The 25,249-nt window shown below is 36.1% G+C and overlaps 1 protein-coding gene across 3 annotated transcripts in view; it reads right to left on the bottom strand.

Annotated features, from left to right (window-relative positions):
- NFKB1 (nuclear factor kappa B subunit 1) overlaps positions 1-25,249 on the bottom strand; it is a 115,066-nt gene that overhangs the window by 23,442 nt on the left and 66,375 nt on the right. For all 3 annotated transcript variants that reach the window (XM_019738929.3, XM_019738928.3, XM_074323026.2), the window contains 8 exons: positions 18,009-18,172; positions 16,050-16,208; positions 14,585-14,689; positions 12,268-12,359; positions 10,320-10,458; positions 3,041-3,184; positions 1,618-1,707; positions 126-311 (listed from right to left, as the gene is read on the bottom strand). In XM_019738929.3, the coding sequence (XP_019594488.2) occupies positions 126-311; positions 1,618-1,707; positions 3,041-3,184; positions 10,320-10,458; positions 12,268-12,359; positions 14,585-14,689; positions 16,050-16,208; positions 18,009-18,172 (1,079 nt within the window). The remainder of the gene's footprint in view (positions 1-125; positions 312-1,617; positions 1,708-3,040; positions 3,185-10,319; positions 10,459-12,267; positions 12,360-14,584; positions 14,690-16,049; positions 16,209-18,008; positions 18,173-25,249) is intronic.

The following is a 25,249-nucleotide window of genomic DNA, read 5'->3' as shown; positions in this document are numbered from 1 at the left end:
ATATTGATACATCACCTTTAGATTAATAAAAAATAAAACCAGTCATATGGAAATAACTTCTATACCTAGAGCTGACCCATCCCCTCGCCAAGTAATACAATGTAATCATCTGTGTGTTCACTTACCCTGAAACCTAGAATTCTCTTCCTTTACTCCCACTGTATACGTCAGAGTAACCTCATCATCCTCATTGCTGGACTCCTTATCTTGTTCTGTGGTTTCAGTTACTTTCCTGGAGAGATTGACAGCCTCTCTGTCATCACTCTCCTCACAAGCTTCAGAGTCATTTTTAGATGAGGTGTCCATGGTTCCTAAGAGAAAAGCAAAAACATCAGCTTTTTCTCAGTAAAATCTATTAATTAAGTTATAATTCACTGTTTTAATGAAGGTCAGATAAACGTGGGAGGCAAGTTTACTGCAAAGGGAAAAGAAAAACAGCAATTTAAAATTCCTTTTAAAATGGTCATACGTAACAAGTTTTGGAGATATTTTAAACTTTCACTTCTAAAAAAACTTTTTAAAATTGCAGGTGTACAATATGATTTGATATTTGTATGTACTGTAAAATGACCACTACGTTAAGTCTGGTTAACATCTATTAGCATATACAATTACAAAATTGTTTTTCTTGTGATGAGAACTTTTAAGGTGTTAAAAAACATTTTTTTTTTTTTATACTTCTGAAAACTTACATCTCATTCTGTTCATCTGTAAAGGGGAAAATGAAATAAAGCTCTTCTGTGAATTGCAGGGAAGTGGAATTTATAAAGTTCTTGAAAGCAGAGGACTTATTTTTTTCCTTATGCTAATTAACTAAGTGAATTGTAAAGACATGATCTCAATTCCTGTTCTTTAGTGTAGGAGCTATCCAGTGAACCGTTTCTGACGATGCTCTTTCAGGTCTGACTGTGTTATGTGACAGGTACAATGAGAGCACCTAGGCTTCATAGGCAGACCTGATTTAAATCCTGGTTCTGCCACTAACAGATATGTGTCTTCAGTGAGTGACTGAACATTTCCGAACCTCGGTATTCTCTGGCTGTTAAATGGAGATATTAATATTTTCCTTACAGAGCAATCATGAAGTTTACCATTAAAACATGTTAAAACAGCTAACATAAAATAAGCATTTAATACAAAGGAAGACTTCACTGTATTATTTCTTCAATGGATACACTAGAATAGACATGTAATATAAACTTAGAACACATGGTATGATACCTGGTAATTAGGGGATGAATTTGATGGGAAAATGCTATCCCTATAAAACTCAAAATGTCTTCAAAAGTATAGTATTTAAGAAAAGAGAGCAGGTAAGTTTGGTGACTTTTTTATGTTTGAATAGTCACGTCTCTGTATGTCCTTCTTTAATGTTCTTTTCTTCCCCTTGTTTAAGCCATTTACAAAGTAAATATATAAACATAAACATAGCATCAGGAGTAGAATTTATACTCTTCCCAGGAAATAATATATTTTTTGAAAAGTATCTTCTTAGTTTATTTGCATTCATCAAATTGTTTCAAGATGATAATGTTATGATAAATTATGATAATAAACCTTTTGGCATCAAGTTTTTTGTTCCTTCCTCAGTATTAAAACAAAAAAATTATTACTTACCATGCTTCATTCCAGCATTAGATTTAGTGGTTCCAGGATGGAAGGTAATTCCACTATATGCAGGAAATCCATAGTGGGGGAAGCCATATCCTGAAATAGAAAATAAAAGAAAGGAACCCTCATTATGTGTTTTTTTTTTTGTTGTTGTTTTTTTGACAAAGACTCAACAAACTTAAGTGAGCCACGCTTTGGTGTGGGAAGGCAGTATGGCTGATATGGTGCTTCTGTTGACAGTAACATGCATCATGGAGGTTCATGGATGATTACAATTCTAATCTGGCAAAGTTTACTGAGGCAGTGCCCAGGCTTGGGGCAGCATAGGGGAGTCCATTCTGGACAAAATCTCCCGCATCATGGAGAGGAAAGGCTAACAGAGAATGGTCACCACCCAAACTCAGACTTGCTGACACAGAAGACAGGAAAATAACCTCTGGAGATAAAAACTGAACCAAACAAAGTACAAAAAGACATAGTGACTTCTCAGTGGAAACATGGCCACCACTGCTCATTCCCACACATTTTTGGCAGAGGCATAGATTGGTAAAACTCTTTGGGAAAGTAGCTGGTATTAGATGATATATTCTGACATAATTTTACTTCAGAGAATCTAATTAAAAAATTATCTGGAATAAAAGAAAAGCAATGTGGTAGAAGAGTTCAGTATAGTATTTTATATAAAAATCAGGAAACAACAGTCAAGCAAGTTACATTATGGTCTGTTTGCTTTATGAAATGTTGAGTCGTTAAAATGATACTTAAAAAATTATATTACCAAGAGGAAATGCTTATGGTAACCCGTTAGAAAAACAGCATAATGATTCTCTATACACAATCAGGATGCGATAATATTACATTGGTGCAAAAGTAACTTCAGTTTAAAATGTTAAAAATAATTACAAAAACCACAATTACTTTTGCACCAACCTAATAATAAATAGCTAATACAAGTAAATGGATTAAAATAATGTGTATAAGGAGGATATGCACAGCTGTACTCGGGAAAATGCATAAATGTATATTATAATGTATTCATGAAAAAAGTTAGAAGTAGTTAACCTTCGATGGCAAGATTTTATGTATTTTCAAATTTTCTATAATTTTCAATGTTTCCAAAGAATACCAAGACAACTATGCCAAAAATAAAGAGGGAATATACCAAAATGTTAACTGAGGTATTCTTTGGGTAACTGGCTGTGGGTGACTTTTTCTCCTCTTATAATTTTTAGTATTATCTACATATTGCAAAAAGAACATGGCATTTCTTTGCAAAAAAATTATATTGGTTGGGAAGTTGTAGTTTAACATATCCTACTCAATAATGTCATAGCCCCTCTACCCACAGACAAGCTGGGAAATCTAGAAAAAGAAAATGTGTCCGTCTCTGATGTGAAAAAGCTTTAGAAAGAATAGACCTGCTTCGTACCTGGACCGGTGCTTCCAGCACCCCCTCCTCCACCGCCACTGCCATACATGCCTCCGCCTCCAGCCCCGGCACCACCACCACCACCGAAGCTATCCGAGAAATTGGGCATGAGCTTCTGCCGCTTCCTCTGCACTTCCTCTTTATCTGTCGTTAAAGGAAGAGAAACCAGAGGAGAAAAGATTGATTCAGTTGCACTGCTAGTCACAGAAAGGATATTGATTCTAATAGTATTTTTAAACATCTTAAAGGGAAACAGAAAGTACCCAAGGAGGAAGAGATGCCAAATTTCAAGAAGCATTATATTTATTCCAGTGATACGAAGACTGAGAATCAGCCTCAGAGAGACCACAGAACAGTACACACCCAAATCCTCTCTGCAACAGTTTCTTGAGTCCCCATGCATTCAAATTAGGGAGAGATTAGATTGTCCATCAAAGATTAAGATATTGAATAAGAAAAATATTATTGAGCGTTTTCACTTGGTCATACAAAACAACTACTACTAACATTTATTATGTAACATTTATTATCTCCCATGAGCTAAGTCATAGGAATAGAGACGTATGACATAAGGTCTTTGCTGTCAAGAACCCTCCAATGTAATTTTAAAGTGTGGTGGAAAGCCTCAGAGAGATAGCACTATAAAGCTACCTATATATGTTGAATGCATGGTGCAAATCAGTACTCCAGGAGTTTAAGGAAGGACTTCTAGGACGTCCCTGTGGGCTGGAAATTTCAGGAAAAGCTTCCCTAAATCAACTTTATATCAGGAAAGGGCAAGTGGAGGATGTTTTGCGAAAGGGATACAGAGGGCAAGTAATGAAGGAAAGAATGTGCACTGTGTGCTTATGAGAACAGCAGTGGATCAGTGTAGCTGAAGTGAAAGTTTAGTATGAGGAATTCTTGAGAAACAGGGCTGATTGAGACCATATTGTGGAGCACGTGAACTATGAACTGAAGGGATTTAGCTCACAGGCAAGAGAGCCAACAAATGGTTTTGAACTAGAGAATGATGTGCCGTGGTGGTATTTTAGGAAGATTCACCTGTCACTGGTACATAGGACAAAATAGAGTCAAAGCGAGAGGCAGAGACAATGAAGACATAAGGTGATGGAGGCTGTTCCTTGGTGGTCACCACGACAATAAAAATGGGTGGACCCCAGAAATACAGTAAAAGAGGGATCTGTAGCTGTTGGGGTGACTGACGGGCTATGGAAGGCTAAAGGTCTAAAACCACTACTTGACTAAACTGCAGTGATGCTGAGAGTTTTGACTGTCCAGGTCGAGATGTTCTTTAGACTTTCTTCCCTCATTCCTCATGTGGTTGTTCTGTTTTTCTTTAGCTTCTCACTGCCTGTGTTTCTCACCAGTCCCACCGCCCCTCTGAGTTCTGGCACTGCCTTTGTGGTCTATTGTTGTGTTCTTGTTTCTTCTTTCTGTTTCCTTTTCTCTTCTCTGATTTTCCTGCTATATATTTTTTCTCCTTCCCTCTTTTGGGCTGAAGGAGTGAAAAAAAGTTTTGTTTTTTGTTGAACAACAAAATTAAATTGAATAAAATTAAATAACAAATTAAATTGAATAAACAGTCAATGTGGTATCCTTTTTTGTAATAAGCAGCCTAATACTTAATGATTGTTCTATTTCTGAATCTTCAATGTCAGTTTTGGCTGTTGTCTGTGTTCGGAAATATCTTCACTTATTTCTAATTCTGCGGTTGTTTCTGTCATCTCAGGGCTAGAGAGAATGCTGTTGTTTACTGATTATCTCCCGATCATCTGAGTGAAGTTGAAAGATGAAGCAGGGGAAAGTAGGGTAGCAAAGTGCATTTAGAAAATAATGGTTTAAAAACTGATGTTGTCCAGACTTGTTAGGGAGAAAGAAAGCCAACATGGGTCACCTTTGAGGAAACTGTGCTTCCACTAGAAAGAGGTGACCTCAAAGTGGAGAAACTTTAACAATTTCCTTATGAAAGGTTTTGGACAGATTTATAAATTTTTTCCATCAGTTATACCAACTTGGTTGGTCAGGTCAGTTATTTAATGAGCAGCTACTATGAGACATATACTGTTCTAGAGCAATAAACATGAAAGACCAAATCTGTGACCTAAAGAATATTCTTATGGGAGGTAGGAAGAAGACAACAGACACAAATTAGTAGAGAAGACAGCTTTACATATTGATAAAAACAATGAAGAGTATAAAATTAGGTAATAAGATAGGGAGAGACTGGAGGGGCTAGGAGCAATGGAAGATGTGCTCAATGACTTCTGAGTTGTATACAATGATTCCTTGGGGTTGTATAGTTTGGATCATTTTCATATACTTACTCTCATGTTAAATGGTCTGCTACTTTTCTGACCAATCACATGCCTGGTGTCATTGTTTCTCCTTGGGATTATTTCACTTTTGGATTTTATAATTCAAAAGGTTTATAGACTAAGGTAATTTGTTATCTTCAATAAAATAGTTCTAATCTCACAATGACTTAATCACAATATATACTGGCCCTTCTTTCTGTGGAGCTCAACTGCTAGCCCTTATTTTTCCAGATGGTTCTTCTTTTATTATTTATGTTACATCCAGCTTTTAGTCAATGATAGCCTGGAAGGGAAGTACTTGAAGCATTTAGGTGGGATTCTTAACTGTCAGGAGCTCCCCTTCTCTATCCTCAGAACAGATGGCTCCTACCATAGTGTAGCAATGGAAGTAACAGTCTGAACGTGTCCCTCCTGTATCATCCTATCTGGGTGCACATATACCACTGGGGAAGGCAGACATGCCGCCTACAGACCAAGCTCAGCTTTGAACGTTTCTAAGCTCATACATATCTGGGTTTCCTTTTTAAAACATGATTCTCTGTGTTAGAAAAATTGACATTATTTTGAAGACATATTTTAGGACAAGAAGTCTATTTTTTTCCTCATAAAGTTCAAAAATTTTGCCATGCTTCTCTTCTGTGTCTACTTTTAAAGAAAAGTGTTTAATCTAAAGCAGTGATTTTCAAATTGTATGCAGACTAAAGCATTCAGAAGACCTCAGGCAGCTCCTGGCTGGGGAAGTGAAGAGAGGTGAGCGAGCTTCTGGGAAAGTCTAAGTGGGCAGAGCTGTCCACCTCTGTTTTAACCAGAGCCCATCAGGTTTACATACTGAGATTTTGCATGAAATTTCATGTGGAGGGAAAAGAAAGGCTCCTCTGCTGACAATGTTTTCAAACCACCAGTCACGGAATGCACTATAAATCTGACTCATCAGTGGAGAGGTCACAACCTCAGAAAAGAAACAAGAACTCACAGAAGCACCTTCTAAGTGCTCCTGCCACCGCATGAATTCTAGGAAAAGAAAGTCCTCTTCAAAATCATCCATCACATGTTGCTATCACAGGATCCAATACATGTGTGGACCGTTGCTGCAGCACCTTTGTGGTTTCCAACCTCAGCCAGGACCTGGGTGCCCTGTGACGGTCATTTATCGACCTCACTCGCTAGGCCCACTTCCCTCTCGCTCCGGGTTTCTAATTCTGTTTGTGCCATGGCCCACTTTGTAGTCTGCTTAAGTCTATGGTCCCTTCTTAGAATCACAGTTTTCAATATGTAAAATACAAAATAGGATTACAGAAAAGCTACTTACATTTAAGTACATTTCTATCCATGGAGCCCTTGGGCGTCAGTGGACACCAGGTGAAGAAGTACTTTTGGACAATTATTCAGTCTGGGGGACTTTTACACTCATTCTGAGAGGATTCTCAAGGCTGAATTTCCCACCCTGCCCTCTCTGGAGTTTCAATTCTGCCTTTTGACTGGCCTGTTAGGAATGTGCCACAGGAACCTAAAATGCAACATGTTTAAACTGAACTTCCTCTCTTCCCACCTAAATCTACTTTTGCTCTCTTGATTCTTTTATCAACTCAACCACATCACAACCTTCCTAGGCTGGGATGCCTACAACCACCTACAACTCCTGAATTTTTCCCTCACCTCCTACCTTAGCCAACATGTGGGTCGTCCTGACACCATCATTGAATCCACCTTCTCCTCTCATTCTTTGCACTAATACCTTTCATAGTCTCACCGTTTCTCACTTGGATTCTTGCATTTATCTTCTGACTCATTGCCTGCTGCCCAGATAATCTCCTCAGTGTCTACATAAGAAGTCAGAGCCATCATTCCCAATTCAAACAGGCCTGGTCATTCCCCTTTCCAGAATCAAGGCAAAATTCTTTAGCTGCCAATCATAGATAGCACTTGAACCTGGCCCTGGCCTTCCTCCCCTGCTTGGCCTAGGAGTCCATCTCAGAGCTCATAACACTTTTCTATGAACAAATACAAATTGTTTTAGCTCCTCAAGTTTCTAAAGCCTAGGAGACCCTTTCCTTTTTCCTTTCACATCCAACTACTGAAATATATTGCCAATTTTAAGGACCTTAAAGAAGCCTTCTTCTTGGTGGCTTTAGAAGCAAGGGCTCTCTTTCCTCAGCATTCTCCTCGTATGTGTTTGTGGATGCTTCACTTTTGGAAATAATCAAAATAATTAATTAGCTTCATAACTACTTAAGGAGACTATTATCTCCTCTTCTTTGTGTGTCTCTTGTGAGAAAAAGAATGGTGCTTTATTCATTTTTATAGTTCTGTACTGCATCGGGGCTGAGTCTTTTTCCACCTGTCAGAGGTCCACTGGTGGAGTGGCTGACTCCCCTACATAGTGAGTCTTATCTTTTCATCTCAAATGCCTGAACCCTGAGTTACTGAATAAATGATAGAATTTCAAATTCAAAGACAAATTCTCAAATGTCTAAATCTCATATAAGCTTGGTGGAAATAACAGTTTTTTAAGACTGCACTTAATTCCACGACCCCAAAATAGTATATTACTTCTCTCTTCTCTAAAAATAAGTACCATGCTGGGTCATAAGGTAGTTCTATTTTTAATTTTTTGAGGAACCTCCATGCTGTTTTCCATAGTGGCTGCACCAATTTGCAATTCCATCAACAATGCACAAGGGTTCCCTTTTCTCCACACCAACGCCAACACTTGTTTGCTGATTTATTGACAATGGCCATTCTGATGGGTGTGAGGTGATATCTCACTGTGGTTTTTATTTGCATTTCTTTGATGATTTGTGAGGTTGAGAATCTTTCCATATGCCTATTGACCATCCGTATGTTCTCTTTGGAGAAATGTCTATTCAGGTCCTCTGCCCATTTTTTAATTGGATTGTTTTTTTGGTGTTGAATTGTAAGAGATTTTATAAATTTTGGATATTAACTCCTTATCAGATGCATCATTGGCAAATATCTTCTCTCATTCAGTAGGCTGGCTTTTCATTTTGTTGATGGTTTTCTTTGTTGTGAAAAAATGTTTTAGTTTGATGTAGTCCATTTATTTATTTATTTCTTTTGTTTCCCTTGCCCGAGGAGATGTATAAGTAAAAATATTACTAAAGGTAATGTCTGAGAGTTTACTTCCTATATTTTATTCCAGGAATTTTATGGTTTAGGGTCTTACATTTAAGTCTTTAATTTATTTTGAGTTTATTGTTTTATATGGTGTAAGAAGGTGGTCGAGTTTCTTTCTTTTTTTTTTTTCATGTATCTGTCGAGTTTTCCCAATACCATTTATTGAATAGACTGTCTTTATCCCAGTGTATATTCTTACTTTTTTTGTTATAGAGTAAATGACCATATTGGCATGGATTTATTTCTGGGTTCCCTATTCTGTTCCATTGACCTATGTGTCTGTTTTTATGCTAATACCATGCTGTTTTAATTACTATGTCCTCATGGTACAATTTGATATCAGGTAGCATGATACCTCCATCTTTTTTCTCCTTTCTCAGGATTGCCATAGCTATCTGGGGTCTTTCATAGTTCCATACCAATTTTAGGATTATTTGTTCCAGTTCTGGGAATAATGTCATTGGTACATTGATAGGGATTGCACTGACTATATAGATTGCCCTAAGTAGTATGGACATTTTAACTATATTAATTCTTCCTATCCATGAGCATGGTATATATTTCCATTCATTTATATCTTCTTTAATTTCTCTCTTCAGTGTCTTATAATTTTCTGAGTACAGGTGTTTCACGTCCTTGGTTAAATTTATTCCTAGGTATTTTTTTTTGATGCAATTGTAAATGGGACTGTTTTCTTAATTTCTCTTTATGATAGTTTGCTATTGGTGTATAAAAATGCAACTGATTTCTGAATATTAATTTTATATCCTGCTAGCCTATTAAGTTCATTTATCAATTCTAATAGTTTTTTTGTGGAGTCTTTGGGGTTCTCTCTATATATTATGTCATCTGCAAATAATGACAGTTTTACTTTTTCCTTTCCCAGCATATTTGTCCAAAGAAATCTAAAACATAAATTTGAAAAGATATATGCCCCCCTCTTTTTACTGCAGTGCTATTTATAATAGCAAAGATATAGAAACAACCGAAATGTCCATCAATAGATGAATAGATAAAGAAATTGTGGTACATACAATGGAGTATTACTCTGCCATAAAAAGAAATCTTACCATTTGCAAAAACATGGATGGACCTAGAAGGTATTATGCTTAGTGAAATATTCAGACTGAGAAAGACAAATACGACCTCACTTAAATGTGAAATCTAAAGAACAAAATAAACGAACAAACAAAACAAACAGACTCATTGATACAGAGAACAAACTGATGGTTGCTAGATGGGAGGGAGGATGGGGGATCAATGAGAAAGGTGAAGGGATTAGGAAGCACAAATTGGTAGTTATGAAATAGTTACGGGGTTGTGAAATACAGTATGGGGAATATAATCAATAATATTTTAAAAACTATGTATAGTGTCAGATGGGTACTAGTCTTATTGGGGGAATCTCTTCATAAATTATATAAATGCCTAACCACTACACTGTACACCTGAACGTAATATAAAATAATATTGAATGTCAACTACAATTAAAAATATATATAGTCATGGGATATAAAGGACAGCATAGGGCATATAGTCAATAGTATTGTAATAGCTATGTACAATGTCAGATGGGATACTTGTTGGGGTTGTCACTTTGTGAGGTGTGCAAATGTCAACTCACTATGTTGTTTTGTACACCTGAAACTAATAATAAAAACATAAATGAAAGCATTGAGAACAACAACAACAACAACAAAAATGAGTACCATGGACCCAGGGGCAAGTTATTAGGAAGCTGTTCAAAGGAGGTGACTAACTGATCTTTTCTAACCAGCAAGTCCTCTTATTGGAACAATGAGCAAGAGTATAAACAGCCAAGTTACCTTTGATTTCAGGGTAGTAGAGAAAAGGCTTTGGTTCACTAGTTTCCAAATCAGATTTCCTCCGAAGTTGGACAAACACAGAGGCTGGTTTTGTAATGTTGATATCTTTATATTTTGGAGTTTTGAAGACGATGGCAAACTGCAGTATACAAAGATCCAAATGTTGGGGTAAGAGTACATTTTTCCCCCCAGCAATGCTACTCATTAAACACATTCTTTGTGCCCAATATTTAGACACAGTGTAAAAAAAAATACCCTAGAGAAAGTTACAAACTCAGATTTCTATACCCATACATTTTTTATTAAATTGACACTGTGAAACTAAAGCAAGACTATGAGAATATATTGCAAATCTTATTGTTTCATTTGTCTAATATTTTAAATGTCTTCCAGTTGTAAACAATCATGTAAATAATACATTGCATACACCTTCTCCTCTTTCCAATCAGTCTTAAAAGTCTCCAAGATGATTATTTATAGCAACATCAGAAAGACTGGATGTGGGAAGAGAGATGAGGAAGGTGGTACTACTATCAGCCTGCAGGCCAAACATTGAGAAAAGAAAACTAAATCCTGCAAGTGAGACATCATCACAGGGTCAGTGTATTTTGAAGTGAGGATGGTGAAGGCTCTAGACATATGCAGGGCATTCTGTAACACTTCTAAGATAGCTTTCTTATTAATTTCTGGTAGTGCTACAATAGTTAGGCATTTTTAAATTGTTTAGTTATATTTTTTGATGATGTAATATATTCATAGCGAACAAGACTTTGTAAAATACAATGGCATACACTGAAACTTCTCCTTGCTACTCCTGTCTCCTATCCAGGCAATTCCTACCATGTACCTGAGGTAAACACAGAGAAGTTATTGATTTCTTTTGTATTCTTTCAGTTTCTTTATGCATATGCAAACATGAACAGTGAATCTTTTAAATATACACTTTGTTTTATATTCATCCTTAAAAAATGTTTGATGTTGTATCTTTGAGATCTTTACATATTGGTTCAGAGTACTCATTCTTTTTAATAACTGCATAATATTCCATAACATAGACACACATAATTTATTTAATTGGCCACTTATTGATGGATATTTGGATCGTTTCCATTTTTTGTGTGTGTGAAAATCGTATTCCTTAGTCATTCAGAGTAATCAGTAAAACAAGGATTTAGCATTTTCATCTCTCAGTCACCTGGAAATCTTGATTTATCATGATGACATTAGCCTCAACTAGAAGACTCCTCCTTTCAACATTTTTCATTAGAATACCCTTTTAACTTCCCCAGAATTAAGGTTTCCCCAGAATTACTCCAGTAGAACACTGCTATGGACTGGCTGTGTTCTCCCCAAAATCTGTATGTTGAAGCCCTAACTCCTAGCATAGCTGTATTTGGAGATAAGGCCATTACAGATATAATTAAGGTTAAAAGAGGATATGACGGCAGAGCCCTGATTGTACAGGATTAGTGTTCCTATAAGAAACACCAGGGAGCTCACTCTCTCTCCACCATGAGAGGATACAGTGAGAAGGCAGCTGTCTCGAAGCTAGGAAGAAAGCTCTCACCAGAAATCTACCCTGTCAGAACTTGATCTTGAACTTTCAGCCTCCAGAACTGTGAGAAAGTAAATGTCTGTGGTTAATCCACCCAGCCTGAACATACTAAATACAAACATTTAAAATGTTTCCACCAAAGGATCCGAGGGCTACTGCCTTATGGCTGGGTGATCAGATACCCAAATGAAATGTCTTAGAGCCAAAGGTTTTATAGAGCCTTGCCCATAATTCTATAGTAGGTAACCTTTCTGAAAGACCTGCAAGCGTCTTCAGAATAGTATTCATTTATGAAAGTTAAATAAATATTTATGATTTTTCCTTTCTCATATTTGGAAACTACTAAATTTCAACAAGGTGGAAAATGTAAAATCATCATCATCATCCACTTACTTGTCTATGAACATCTGTGGGGGAAAAATCTCCAAATCCTTCCCAGATTCCACCATTTTCCTCCTCTTCATAAAATCGAATCTGGATGTCATCTGCAAACAGTCACATTCAGGTATATAATTTCACATGGTGTAATAATATTTATAAACATGCTGAAAAATAAAGTTGGTCCCACATTCTACCAACTTTTTTGAAAGTAATTACTATGAAATAAAACTTTATAATAATTAAAAATTTTCACAAATCACTGAATTTTTTTACTGGCAGTAAAATGGGCCCCAAGTTTCATTTAAAATGACAGAATACTAGATTTACCTATTCAATCAGAGATTTCTCTTAATTAGTCTTTGTCCCACTTCTCCATCCCTAACCAATTCACTCCTGAGAAACACGGAAAATAGTGAGGAATATCAGAATTCCAAAAGGTGGTTCAGCTCAATATAGATTTACACAATAATATTTAACTTACATAAAGTTTACTATATGGCAGACACAGTACTAAGTGATTTATATGTATATATTAACTGATTTAATCCTCACAATAACTTCGTGATGCAGGTGTACTATTAATATTCTCATTTTGTAGAAGAGAAGCAAGATTGAACAGTAGTAAATGGAGAAGCCAGGATTTGAATATAGACAGTACAGTTTCTGACTTAAACATTCTACTATGCTTCCTCCCTATAATACTTTATTTAACTTTAGTGAGAAACTGTTAAAAATATTACATTGGTCAAGTCCCTTTAGATTAACTTAGAATGCCTAAATTCCACACTTCAGTAGTCACGGATTCTACTTCTGCAGAAATGTGTCAACATAACTCAGATTGGCATCTCCCTGGCTATACTTTCCATCTTACAGGAAGGACTGCACTATTCCTTTGCCTTCGGGTAGGACTACCGTGGACTTGGTTATTCAGGTTCTTTAAGCCCAGTACAAGACTTCTTTTAAGAAGCCATTCCAATGTAACGGTAATGATTAAGAATCACATTTACAAATAAAGATAACTCAGATTGTGTTTACTCATAGTATGCCCACTCAGGAATCCAGAAATGCATATGACTTGGATAGAATGAGTTAAAAGAAAGCTGATAACAAGATTAGAAGAGACAGTGTAAACTTTTTTTGGATAAAGATATATTCCTTTAGTTTAAAATCTGGTATCTGAACTAATTTTCTTCCGACTTTTTACCTCAGAGTGTATATCCTCAAATGAGAATTTTCCTTTTCATTTAAGCCATAATTCTTTTATTTAGAGGCTATATTTCCAGGTATGCATCTGCTTATTTTGATAATGCTTATCACTTTTATAGTAAGTAGATCTGTGTTATACTATACTTTCTATCATTTTATTTTAAATATAAGTGATGTTTGAGAAAATAACATAACCTTCTTCAGCTTTTGCTAACATATCAATCTCGTACTATATCTAAGAGAGATTAATGGCCAAGAACCTTTTCTGAACGTAAAAATTATGAGAGGAATATGCTCTGGTAACTTCCCTATAAACCTTAGTCTCTTTCTTTTTCTTAGCTGACATCACAGTATCATGTGAAAGTATTTGGAGCAGTTCTCTCAGTGTTGCAACAAAGCATTGTAAGAGAAACACGAGAAACAATTTTATACTATGTAAAACATTAGATGAACAAAGAGGTCCTAGAGTAAATTAAGCCTGAAACATCACTGGAGGCAAAAATGACAAACTGAGGCTGTCTCACTTCGGGCACATCATGAGAAGGTAGGGTTCTTGGGAAAAGGCAATAATGCTGGGAGAAATGGAAGGCAGCAGAAAAGGAGAAAGACCAAATATGAGATGGACTGACTCCATAAAAGAATCTACAGGCCTGAGTCTCCAGGAGCTGAGCAGGCTGCTGAGGACAGGACATTGTGGCCATCACTCATTCATAGGGTTGCCAGGAGTTGGAGCCTACTCAGTGGCACATAGCACACACAAAACATTTAGTGCGTGCGTGTGTGTGTGTGTGTGTGTGTGTGTGTTTGTAAGTGTGTGAGAAGCATGGGCTATTACCCATTTATTTTAATTAACTAAATTTAGATACCAAGGTTTAAAGGATAAAAACACTGAAATGTCACTGATTACAACCATTTTAAATTTCTCTTTACTTCTGTTGAAAATTTTAAAATGAATTAGTTGGGTGTAAACAAATAACACAGACAAATTTGGAAGAGGTGAAATGTGCACATTTTGAAAGGAGTTCTATGGCAGAAAAGGGATATGACTGGGTCTCCTGCTTAAGAAGTGACTCACAGATACACACAGAATATGTCACATCTTGAGATCAGAGCATATGTTTACCTTTCTGAACCTTGTCACAGAGAAGATAAATCTCTTCCCCTCCAGTTACACATCCAGCGGTCCTGTCCATTCTTACAATTTTCAAGTTGGACGCATTGGGGGCTTCTGTCCATAGGAGAAAAACAACAGACGTCATGGTTTATCCTCAGCTTCACAACCCAGTCTCTTATGAGAGATCCTGCCCTTAGCACACATCAATCAGAAGAAAGTTTAAATAGATGCTTTCATGCATATTGTTTTAACAAGGATACAAATAAAACAAAAATGCCTTCTGAAGTCCTCAGAGCACTTCTTGGGCGACGGTCATTCATTATCATCGAAACGGATGAGGCAGAAAGGAGCAATCTTTGTTTCTCCCACTAACACAGTAAGAAATTAATACAGAAAGAGAAAGAGCTCATCTGATGTTCCGGGAAGTATCAAGCCAATGAATTTGTGGGATTTCAATTAGGGCAAGACTTTCACCCCAAACTTATTTCCGTGATACTGATATACCATTTATAAGTGTCCTACAAATTTAGGAGAAGCAGATTTTAAAAACTATTAATTTTTATTACACAGAAAAGAAAAATGGAGATGGTATATTTCTTTTCCCCAAACTAAATTAGAATTCTATGTGGTTAAAGGGGAAAAGATTTTGTGTGGTAATAGTATAAAGCTTCCTTTTTTTTTTTTTTCCTCCAACAGCTGCATTTTAAGGTGATCTTTGGTATATGAGTCCATATCATTTTATAACTCTTTCACTTCCCTTCAAATTTGTTTAAATTAGAGAAATCAGTTAGTTGTTGTACTTGGAGCATAGAGTTTTCTACTTAGACCAAACTCTATATACTTTCAATGAGCCTAAGTACTACACTTGCAGGATTTTTGGAAATCTCTGATAATAAATCCCACACATACCAAACAAGAAGTTTGCATGGTAAATGCTGAAGATCACCGTGAAGCTCTTAAAAATTTGTAGGAACTATAGACTGAAACAGAATCGTGAAGCCATGTACTAATGTATATGCTCATTCAGTTAACTTGAAGTTCCTATCTTGATAAAGTTACAACATGTGAGAATGAAGGTGGCTAAGAATAACAGTTGTCTTTTATTAACTTCTCTTCAGCGTCCCAACGAAAAAAATGAGATACTTTTCCCATCTAAGTACACCAGCAATATATCCTCAGAGCAAGGAATTCATAAGTAATAAGAGATTTGGCATTGTATGTAAAAGACTAAAATGCACATTAGAGGAAGGAGAACTACATTTATTGAGCACCTCATAGCATTTCACTTTCAGCCTGGACAACTTTTTATATTGGATTTTAGTATTCCCATTTTGTAGATGATAAACATGAGGCTCCAAGTGATAAAGCTACTTACTCCTGGAATCAGAGCTTGTAAGTAACTGCCAGGGCACGCTGCAAGTCTGTTCTTGGCATTATAAGGAGCTGCCTCTCCCATTAGAAGACCAGTACTTACTGCTGTCGTAGATGGCGTCTGATACCACGGGTTCTAGGCGCCTGGTGAAGCTGCCGGTGCTGTCCGGAAGGAAAGCTGTAAACATGAGCCGTACCACGCTGAGGTCCATCTCCTTCGTCTGCTGAAGAGCTGCTTGGCGGATGATCTCCTTTTCCCGATCTAGGACCACACAGCACAGGGCATTCACGCCCAGGGAAAGCGAAAAGCGTGAACAGTTTAGATAGGATGCTTTTACAAAGCCCAAGTAACATGAACGTAAAACAAAAATCTCTTTTGAAATTCTTCATGTTGCTAACAAAATTTTAAAGTTTGTCTCGTTTATGTTACCCAAAATTAAAGGCATCAAAAGAAGACCTGCATTTCCTCTGTATTACAGTAAAAACTGTTCTCTACTTCTCCTTTCTTCTCTCACCAGAGTGCTCCCTTTTCTTCCTACAGTAAGAGTTGAAGGCACCAAGGATGTGATGGAATGGAATGCAGGAAGCCAACTATGCACAGGTTGTGTAGAGAAATAGGAAAATTAAGTATTCAAAAAGCTGTTTCAGCACAGAGACTGTGTTTGTTCGACAGTGCCTCGCACCAGAACTGGCACATAGTAGGTACCCAAAAAGTACTTTTGAAGGAACTGAATGACTCAGTTACATTTGTCTCCTCCCTTCCCTCCTGATGGCGCTTTCATGCTGATGGACATAATGATGGATATAATCATAATTACCTTATATCACAAAAGGTGATAATTCAAGTGATAAGTACTGTCAAAGGGCTAGAGATGAAGAGAGATGGAATTTCAAAGGAGGGGAGAATCCATAGGCTTTGGAGCAGAAAATACATTAGCTCTAAATCTTGAACGGATAGAACTTCAACTTATGAAGAGGGTAAGGGCACTCCAGAAAGAGGGAAGTATAGGAAAAATGTGCCAACGCAAGGAAATGAGAAATCATGGTACTTCTATGGAGTAGTTCAGTTTGACCTGAAGGGGTGTGGTGGGAAATGCAGACTGGGGGGCCAGTTCTTGGGAGGTCTAAAATGCCAGCTTCCAGAATTTGGATTTTGCAGGTAAAGGGCAGACTCTAAGTATTGGTGAGATGTAGGCCTTAGTAAGATCCATCTGGACATAGGGTGTAAACTGCATTAGAAGTGACAGCACAATGCAAATGAAGTGAGGAGTGGAGCACCAGAGCACAGCATAGCTGGACCACTAACGGGAGATGTAACACAGGGAGAAGGTGGAGTCAAAGATGATAAGGCTTAGAGTCTGCATACTTCTTTAGAAAATGGAACACATTTAGTGGAAAAATGATGACTGCTGTTGGATCACCTGAATATGAGCTGATGACAGAGTGGCCAGACAAAAGGAGAACATATGAAAGCAGAAATGGTGCATGTGGTGGGATAAGGTTGAAAGAAAAAACAAAACAAAAACACAAGTAAAGGCAGGAAAACATACAACAAAGTATTTTTATGATAAAGAGAATAGTTTATAATGTTCCCAAAGATTTCAAAGAAAGAAAGATTCCTTGTAAGGTGAGCTGGGGAAGGTATAACAGAGGAGGTGTTTTTGAATTAAGTCTTGAATTATGAATTGGTTTTGACAGGTTGAAAAGGGAAGTGTGGGGTATTTTAGGTAGAGAAATACACACACAAAGGTGTAAAGCTGCATCAGGTGTTCAGGGGGCAGTGATGGGGAGAAGGGGTGCAAGGTGGGACTGGAAATGAGCCTAGAAAGGTGACTGGGGCCAGACTGTGATGGCTTTGTATGCCAGGCTATGGAGGTAGAGATTTTATTCTACAGGTAGCAAGATGCTATCAAAGTACCTGAGCAGGGAAAGGACGGGAGCACCTTGGGGTACAGACTGGGAGAAAGAGAAACTTGGGGCATACAGATGAGCACATAGTCTACACACGAGAAAATAAGAGCCTGAATTCCAAAAGGAGCAAGGCTGGGAGAGAGATGCTCACCTGTGAGCTGCCGGTCTCCTCCACCTTCTGCTTGCAAATAGGCAAGATCAGGATGTACCAAAAGTCCTGGGTTATAGCCTCTTATACATGCCTCTGTCATTCGTGCTTCCAGTGTTTCAAATACTTTTTTCTTTGTCACATGAAGTATACCAAGGTTTGCAAAGCTAGAGAAAACATAATCAGCAACAACAACCAAAAGTTAGGCAGTCAATGACTAGAGAGTATGGTTTCACTTGAGCAAAGTGGAGTTAAAAAAAGTGCTCAGTTGCTGGGCCTCACAATATAATCAAACACAACACTATTTCTGCAGTGAAGCATATCAAGTAGACTCACCAAATGGAAAAATATAACTAGTTGCACATCAGAACAGATTGGGTTTTGCCACCAAATGAGTCATGGTAAACTTAGCAAAATCTTTTGGTTTTCAGAGCTTATTAGACTTTCAAATTATGATTAAGGGAGTAGGGTACATATGTATATAACAATAGGAAGTTCTACCTAGACTCATTTTAAAGTGTTTTCTAGGAGAGTTGTACAAAAATTTTGTAATTCCAAATATAGTACTAACTTTTTTTTGAGAATAAGAGGAATATTATATTTTGAAAGATTTTTCTTTTGGATATCTTTGGGTGTCTGGATGGGATTTAATGTCTAGATCTTGTTTGGGGGTCCCCTTTCCTGGAATTCTATCTCCTCCTAGGTTATCTATAAGGTTGGAATGATTTATTACTACTAGAATGCGATTTCATTCTACAGGGACTCAGGCCTGAAGGTATACCTGTAATCAAGGATGGAGAACACTTTATCTCCTGAAGGCTATATACCTATAGAACAAAATACATTAATAAGCTAAATAAAGCTATTTAAGGGATTTTTAAGAAAATATATAAAAATTCTCTAGCCATTTATTTTTAAATAAAGTACAGGAAACGAAGTATATTTAATAAATGTAATACAACAAACAAACAAACAAACAAACAAACCAACAAACAAAAAAGCACTTTACTAAGGAGACTCATTCATTCAACAAATATTTATTTAGCTCCTTATTAGTTCCAGGTTGAGTCCTAGTGTTCTTGTCAGCAACAAAAGAATCCCTGGTTTCACAGAATTTTTATGCTAGTTCAACAGCAGAAAATAAACAAAGCAATTTTTACAGTATAATTTAAAAGATAATAAGTGTTACCAAGAAAACTAAGGTAGAAATGGGGAATAGGAGAGGTAGAAGAAGGCATGACACTTTAAAATAGACAGAGGCCAGAAAGGGCCTCATTGAAAAGATGACAACTGATAAACACTTTGAAGAAAGTGAGAGGAAAGATGTGGATATGTGGAAGAAAAGTATTCACGGCGGAGGAACAGCAAGTGCAAAGACCCTGAGGAAGGGTCCTGCCTGGTGTTTTCTAAAGACAACAATGGCAAGAAGGCCAAGGTGGCTGGAGGAAAATGAAGAAGAGGTCAGTGGGCACAGATCTGTTAAAGCCTTGTGGACTTTTGTAAGGACTTTTCATTTACTCTAGCTTTTACCTAGAAAGAAAAAAAAGATGAGATCAGTAAAGGAAATCTAGAAATATTATGACAACTGGATTAACTGAAACAAAGAATAAGATAATGTGGGAAGACCAGGTAAACTAGGGAAAGAAAACCTAAGAGGTAAAGTCAGAATTAGATGAGCCCTCATACAGCAGCCAACAGACAGAAAGAGACATGTGTCCATACCGTGACTGAAAAAAGTGGGACAGCTGAGACACACACACAGAAGACCATACACTAAGAGAATTTAAGCTCCATGAGGGCAGAGGTCTCCAGTGCACAGAACAGCACTTGACACACGGGTGTCTAATAAGTGTCTGTTGAATCAATGAATGCATAAATTAATACAGCACAGAAAAATATGCAACATGACATACTGATATGGATGGCGGCAGAGGCAATTTTTCAGAAACCACATCTTTTGGCCTTTTAGGCCTTATTCCTATATAGAACATCCACAACTATAGGAAAATGAGGTAAGCTCCTTGGTAATGGCAAGGACAAAGATCTGTGTAGCATTTTACACTATACCATCTATATAGTACTTTTCATGTACATTATTTAATTTAATCCCTGTAAAAAAATGCAACATTCTTATTATTCATTATATGAATAGTAAATTTACTCTGGTAATAGATGAAACAACATAGAAGTCAGTCTTTTGCGTCAGGTAAGGATAGAGTAACAGAGACCAAGAGAACATTAAACAACAAAAAACACACGAAAAAAGTTGTTTTCAGACACTGGAAACAGGCAACACAGGACAGTGATCCTTAAGGAAAGAGAAACACGGTGAATCCTACAATTATACTGTCTTAATGCCTAGTTTCCAGGCTGCAGCACAGGAAAGGGACTCCTAACAGGACCTGGCTATCTGTCTCAGTAGAGGAGACAGAGTTAAAAATGTGAGGAGGCTAAGGAGGCTAGAACTCATAGGCAGAGTACAAGACAGGGAAGAACCACGTGCAGAGAGACACTCAGAGATGCACAGGTGCTCCACCTCTAGTCTTCAGTTGAGTACTATCCAAACATGTATGTGAAGAAATGACCCAAGGCTGGGAAAAGAACTGCCAGAAATAAACAGGCAAAAAATGTTTAGAGAACACACAGGTCTGGAATAGTTTAAGAAATCTTGTAATACATGGATCATCAGGGTAAATGCTTTACTAAGGTATCCAATTAACCCTAGACTAAGGCTGCTCTGGTTTCCCTAACAGAACTTAAAAGGAAGTCTAGAAAGGATAAACTCTTCCCAAATTTAACTTCATCCCAATACTCAAAAATATTTAAAGGCATACAAAAAAACCTAGCATGTAACAATCCAAAATTCAAAATGCCTGTCATCCAATCAAAAATTACCAGGCATAAAAAGAGGTAGGAAAATACAACTCATAATGAGGATGAAGCCCAATCAATAGAAATACGTACAGAAATGAAACAAAACACAGAATTTGTAGGCAAGTACATTGAAATAGCTATTAACGATATGGTACATATAGTGAGAAAGGTGGAAGGCATCAGTATGTTAAGGAGATACATGGACAATATAAAAAAGACCTCAAACAAACCTGTACAGATCAAAGCTACAATGTCAGAGAAGAAAAATACTAGATAAGATTAAGAACATAATAGAAATGACAGACAAAAAGATTAGTGAACTTGAGGACATGGTAATAGAACTATCCAAAATGAAGCAGTTGAAAAGAAATGTAAAAAGAACAGATCATCAATGAGCTGTGGGACAATTTCAAATGGCCAAATATACATGTGATTGACGTTCCAAAGGAAGAACAAAAAGAGGAATGGACGGGAAAAAATATTTTAAAAAATAATGGCTGACAAGTTTTAAAATTTAAACAGAGATCCAAGAATTTCACTGAACCCTATAGCACATGAAACAGGAAGAAAACTACACTAAAGCCCATTATAATCAAATTGCTTAGACCAGTGAAGAGAAATTCTGAAAAGCTGATGTCGAAAAAGAGACACACACTATGTGAAGAGGAACAAAAATAGAATGACGGAAGATTTCTTGTAGAAAAAAGACAAGTCAGAAGACCCTAGAGCAGCATATTTTAAGGACATGAAAGAAAAACACTGTCAACCTAGAATTCTACACATTTCAAAAATATCTTTGAAAAACAAAATATAGAGTTTAAAGACGTACAACAACCAAAAGAATTTATCAGCAGCAGACCTGCAGGACAAGAAAAATTAAAGGAAGGGCTTCAGGCAGAAGAAAATGAAATGAGATCAAAGAAGTCTTGATTATGAAACAAAATGAATAGCACTGCAAATGGTAAATGTGTGGGTAAATATAAATACATTTTTCTTTATTTAACATTTCTTTAAAAGATAATTGACTTTTTAAAGCAAAGATTAAAAAATATATATTGTGTCATAGTTTACACTGACATGTGTTATGTTACCTACATATATTTACATATGTATATATTTATACATATATTTATTTAAACTAATATATTTACATATGTCGATGTAAAATATATGACACAATAGCACAAAGGCTGAGAGAGGGGAAGTTAAAGTATACCGTTCAAAAGTACAGAACAGGGAATATAGTCAATTATATTGTAATAACTATGTATGGTGTCAGATGGGTACTAGACTTATGGAGTGATCACTTCATAAGTTATATAAATGTCTAATCACTAAGCTATCCACCTGAAATTAATATAATATTGTATTTCAACTGTAATTTAAAAATAAAAAATATAAAAAACAAATTTTGAAAAGGATAGAAATTGATTTTGACAAAAAAATGTATACTGTTCATATACTATACACGAGGAGGTACAATGTTACTTAAAGGTAGACTATGATAAGTTTAAGATGTATAGTATAAACTATAAAACAAGTGCTAAAAAGTAGAAAGAGGTATAAACCAAAAAAGGAGATAAAATGAAGTTATAAAAACAAATAATCAATTAATATAAAATAAGGCAGAAAAAGTGAAAAAGGGGAACAAAGAACAGATGTGACTAGCAGAAAACAAGTAGCAAGATGATGGATTTAAACACAGCCATATCAGTAATCAGATTGAATATAAATTACTTAAACATGCCCATTAACAGGCATAGAGTGTCCGATGGAATAAAAAAGTAAGACCCGACTATATGCAGTGCATATTTACTTTGAACATAAGGACAGAAATAGATTAAAATGAAAAGGATGGAAAAAAATATTCCAAGTAATATTAATCAAAAGAAAGCTGAAAAAGCTATATTAGTATCAGTCAAGGTAGATTTTAGAGCAAAGAATATTACCAGGGATAAAAGAGGGTCATTTCATAATGAAAAAAGGATTAATTCATTAAGAGGACATAAAAGCCCTAAATGTTTATGTATCTAATAAAAGAGCTTCACAATATAAGCAGCAAAATCTTAAGGAACCAAAAGGAGAACTAGATATATCTATAAATATATTCAGAGATTTCAACACCCCTCTCTCAATGATAGATAGAACAAGTAGAGAAAAAATGAGTAACAATATAGAAGACTTCAACAACACTATTAAACAACTTGACCTAATTGACATTTATAGAACATTCATTCAACCTGACCAGGCTACCATTCTTAAGTGCACAGAGACAATTACTAAAACAGACCATGTTGTTATCTATAAAACCAGTCTCAATAAGCTTAAAAGTATTCAAACCATACCAATATTCTCTTACCAGAATGGCACTAAATCAGATATCGATAACTGAAAGAAATCTAGATAGGAGTTTAAAATCAAGATTGCCCATGTAATAATTAACAGCATAGGGAATATAGTCAATGGTATTGTAACAGCTATATATGATGTTAGAGGTGGGGTGGTGGTGGTTATCACTTTGTGAGGGTATAAATGTCTAACTATTACATTGCTTTGTACACCTGAAACTAATTTAAAAAAATACCACACACATACACACACACAAATAATAATTGTTGAAGCTGGGTGACAGGTACACTGGGATAAACAGAATAGTTTAGTGGTATTCTTTCTACTTCTGTATATGTTTGAAAATTTGTAAAATAAAATATAAAAGAGAATAAGAGCAGACATTATTACAGAACTATTTTATACCTTGATAGTGGTGTTTGTATGAGTATTTGTCAAAATTCACAGAACTGTACACTTTAAAGGGTAAATATTACATATTTAAATTATACTTCAATAAAACCGGACAAAAATTAAAAAAACAAAGGTTATCACACTTAATAATAGGACTGGGACTACAATCCTGTTTCTTACTCAAAATGTCCTCTGGGCAGGTTCAAATCCCCATGTCATTGGGTTGGGATTCTAAAGCGGCCCCTCTATTTGGCCTCTCTTCCTTTCAGGACTCAAACACTGACAACACAGCTAGCATGAGATTTAAAAGCAGCCCCTAACTCACACTCTAATTTGGAAGTTGGATACTCCAATCTCAGGCCGTATTTGTCTATTTCCTCCAGACAGCTCCTTGTGTGTTAAGGTTGAATCATGAAATTGCCAATAATTAATTGTTTTTGAACCCTCAAAAACAGCAATTTAATATGATCTGCACTAGCTCAATGAGGGAGGCCATACTCTCTTTCGTAGTTTTGTAATTAAATATCTACTTCCAGTGCGCACCAGTTGGTATATGCTGTAAATATTAGTTAGAAAAAAAGACTTCCCATCTCTCTAAATCAGGGCTGCCAGGAAGCAAACAGAGGGTGTGGTGATTATTGGTGAGGAAGGTGGCTTAAGGCAAAGTCAAGTAACAGTTTCCATAGCATGAAAATTTCAGAGAACTGAAATGTTGAAACAAATTGTTGATATTCAGGGTCACCCATATAATACCAAACTAAGACTGTTTTTATGAGGACTGGCACCAAAGGCTAACTAAATAAATGACTAAGAAATAAAAAGACAAAATTAAAGCTAACCAAAACAAAATTAAAAGGGAAAAATCCTTCAAGTTAAAGCAATCAAACTTGTAATCATGACTTAGTTATCGAAAACATGGATATTTTAATATAGATGAAATGTATTTAAAAATAGAAACTAAATTTTATTGAGAACCCAAAGAAAAGTAATTCTTTTGGTTTTTAATAATTTAAAGGTTATTGATCTACTCAGTGTCATTTTCTTTTTTATATATAACTTTTTTGATGTGTTGGATGGGTGCCATGCTTGTAAACCTATACTGTACTCATAGCCTAAGCTGTATTGTTGAAAACAGGTTATCTTGGTTCCACTTCTAGTATTGACAAGTCTAAGGAATAATGTTGGCTATCTTCCTAAATTTCTGTGTTATTCTTACCTACAAGTTAGAACTAAATAATAATAATCGATGACATACCATAAATACATATATGGCAAGTCTGCTCATGTTATTTTATACTATTAGCTAATGTTAGCTCTGTCTAAAATTATGGAGATAAAAAGGGCCTGGAGATAAATTCTGTAGCTCAACACTCATATTTTATAAGGGAAGAAATTCAAGTCCCCAAGAAGTAATGCAAATTATCCCCAGTCCTGTTGAGAGTGACAGAAATAGAAATAGGATTCTGGTTTCCAGACTACTAGCGTAATGTTCTTTTTACTAAAATCCAACAGGTTCTGACATTGGAAACTTTGAAAAAAAAAAGAAAAAGACAGATAAATTAATCATGAAGCATATACTATATTTCAGAAAACATGGTAAGCAAAAGTTTCTCAGTTAAAAATCAAAT

The sequence above is a fragment of the Rhinolophus sinicus genome, chromosome 1, assembly GCF_057876585.1.
Source record: "Rhinolophus sinicus isolate RSI-liver-muscle chromosome 1, RSI-T2T, whole genome shotgun sequence".
In the NCBI taxonomy this organism is placed as follows: domain Eukaryota; kingdom Metazoa; phylum Chordata; class Mammalia; order Chiroptera; family Rhinolophidae; genus Rhinolophus; species Rhinolophus sinicus.
The sequence above is the reverse complement of the archived record's forward strand: the minus strand, read 5'-3'. Positions and strand labels throughout refer to the sequence as shown.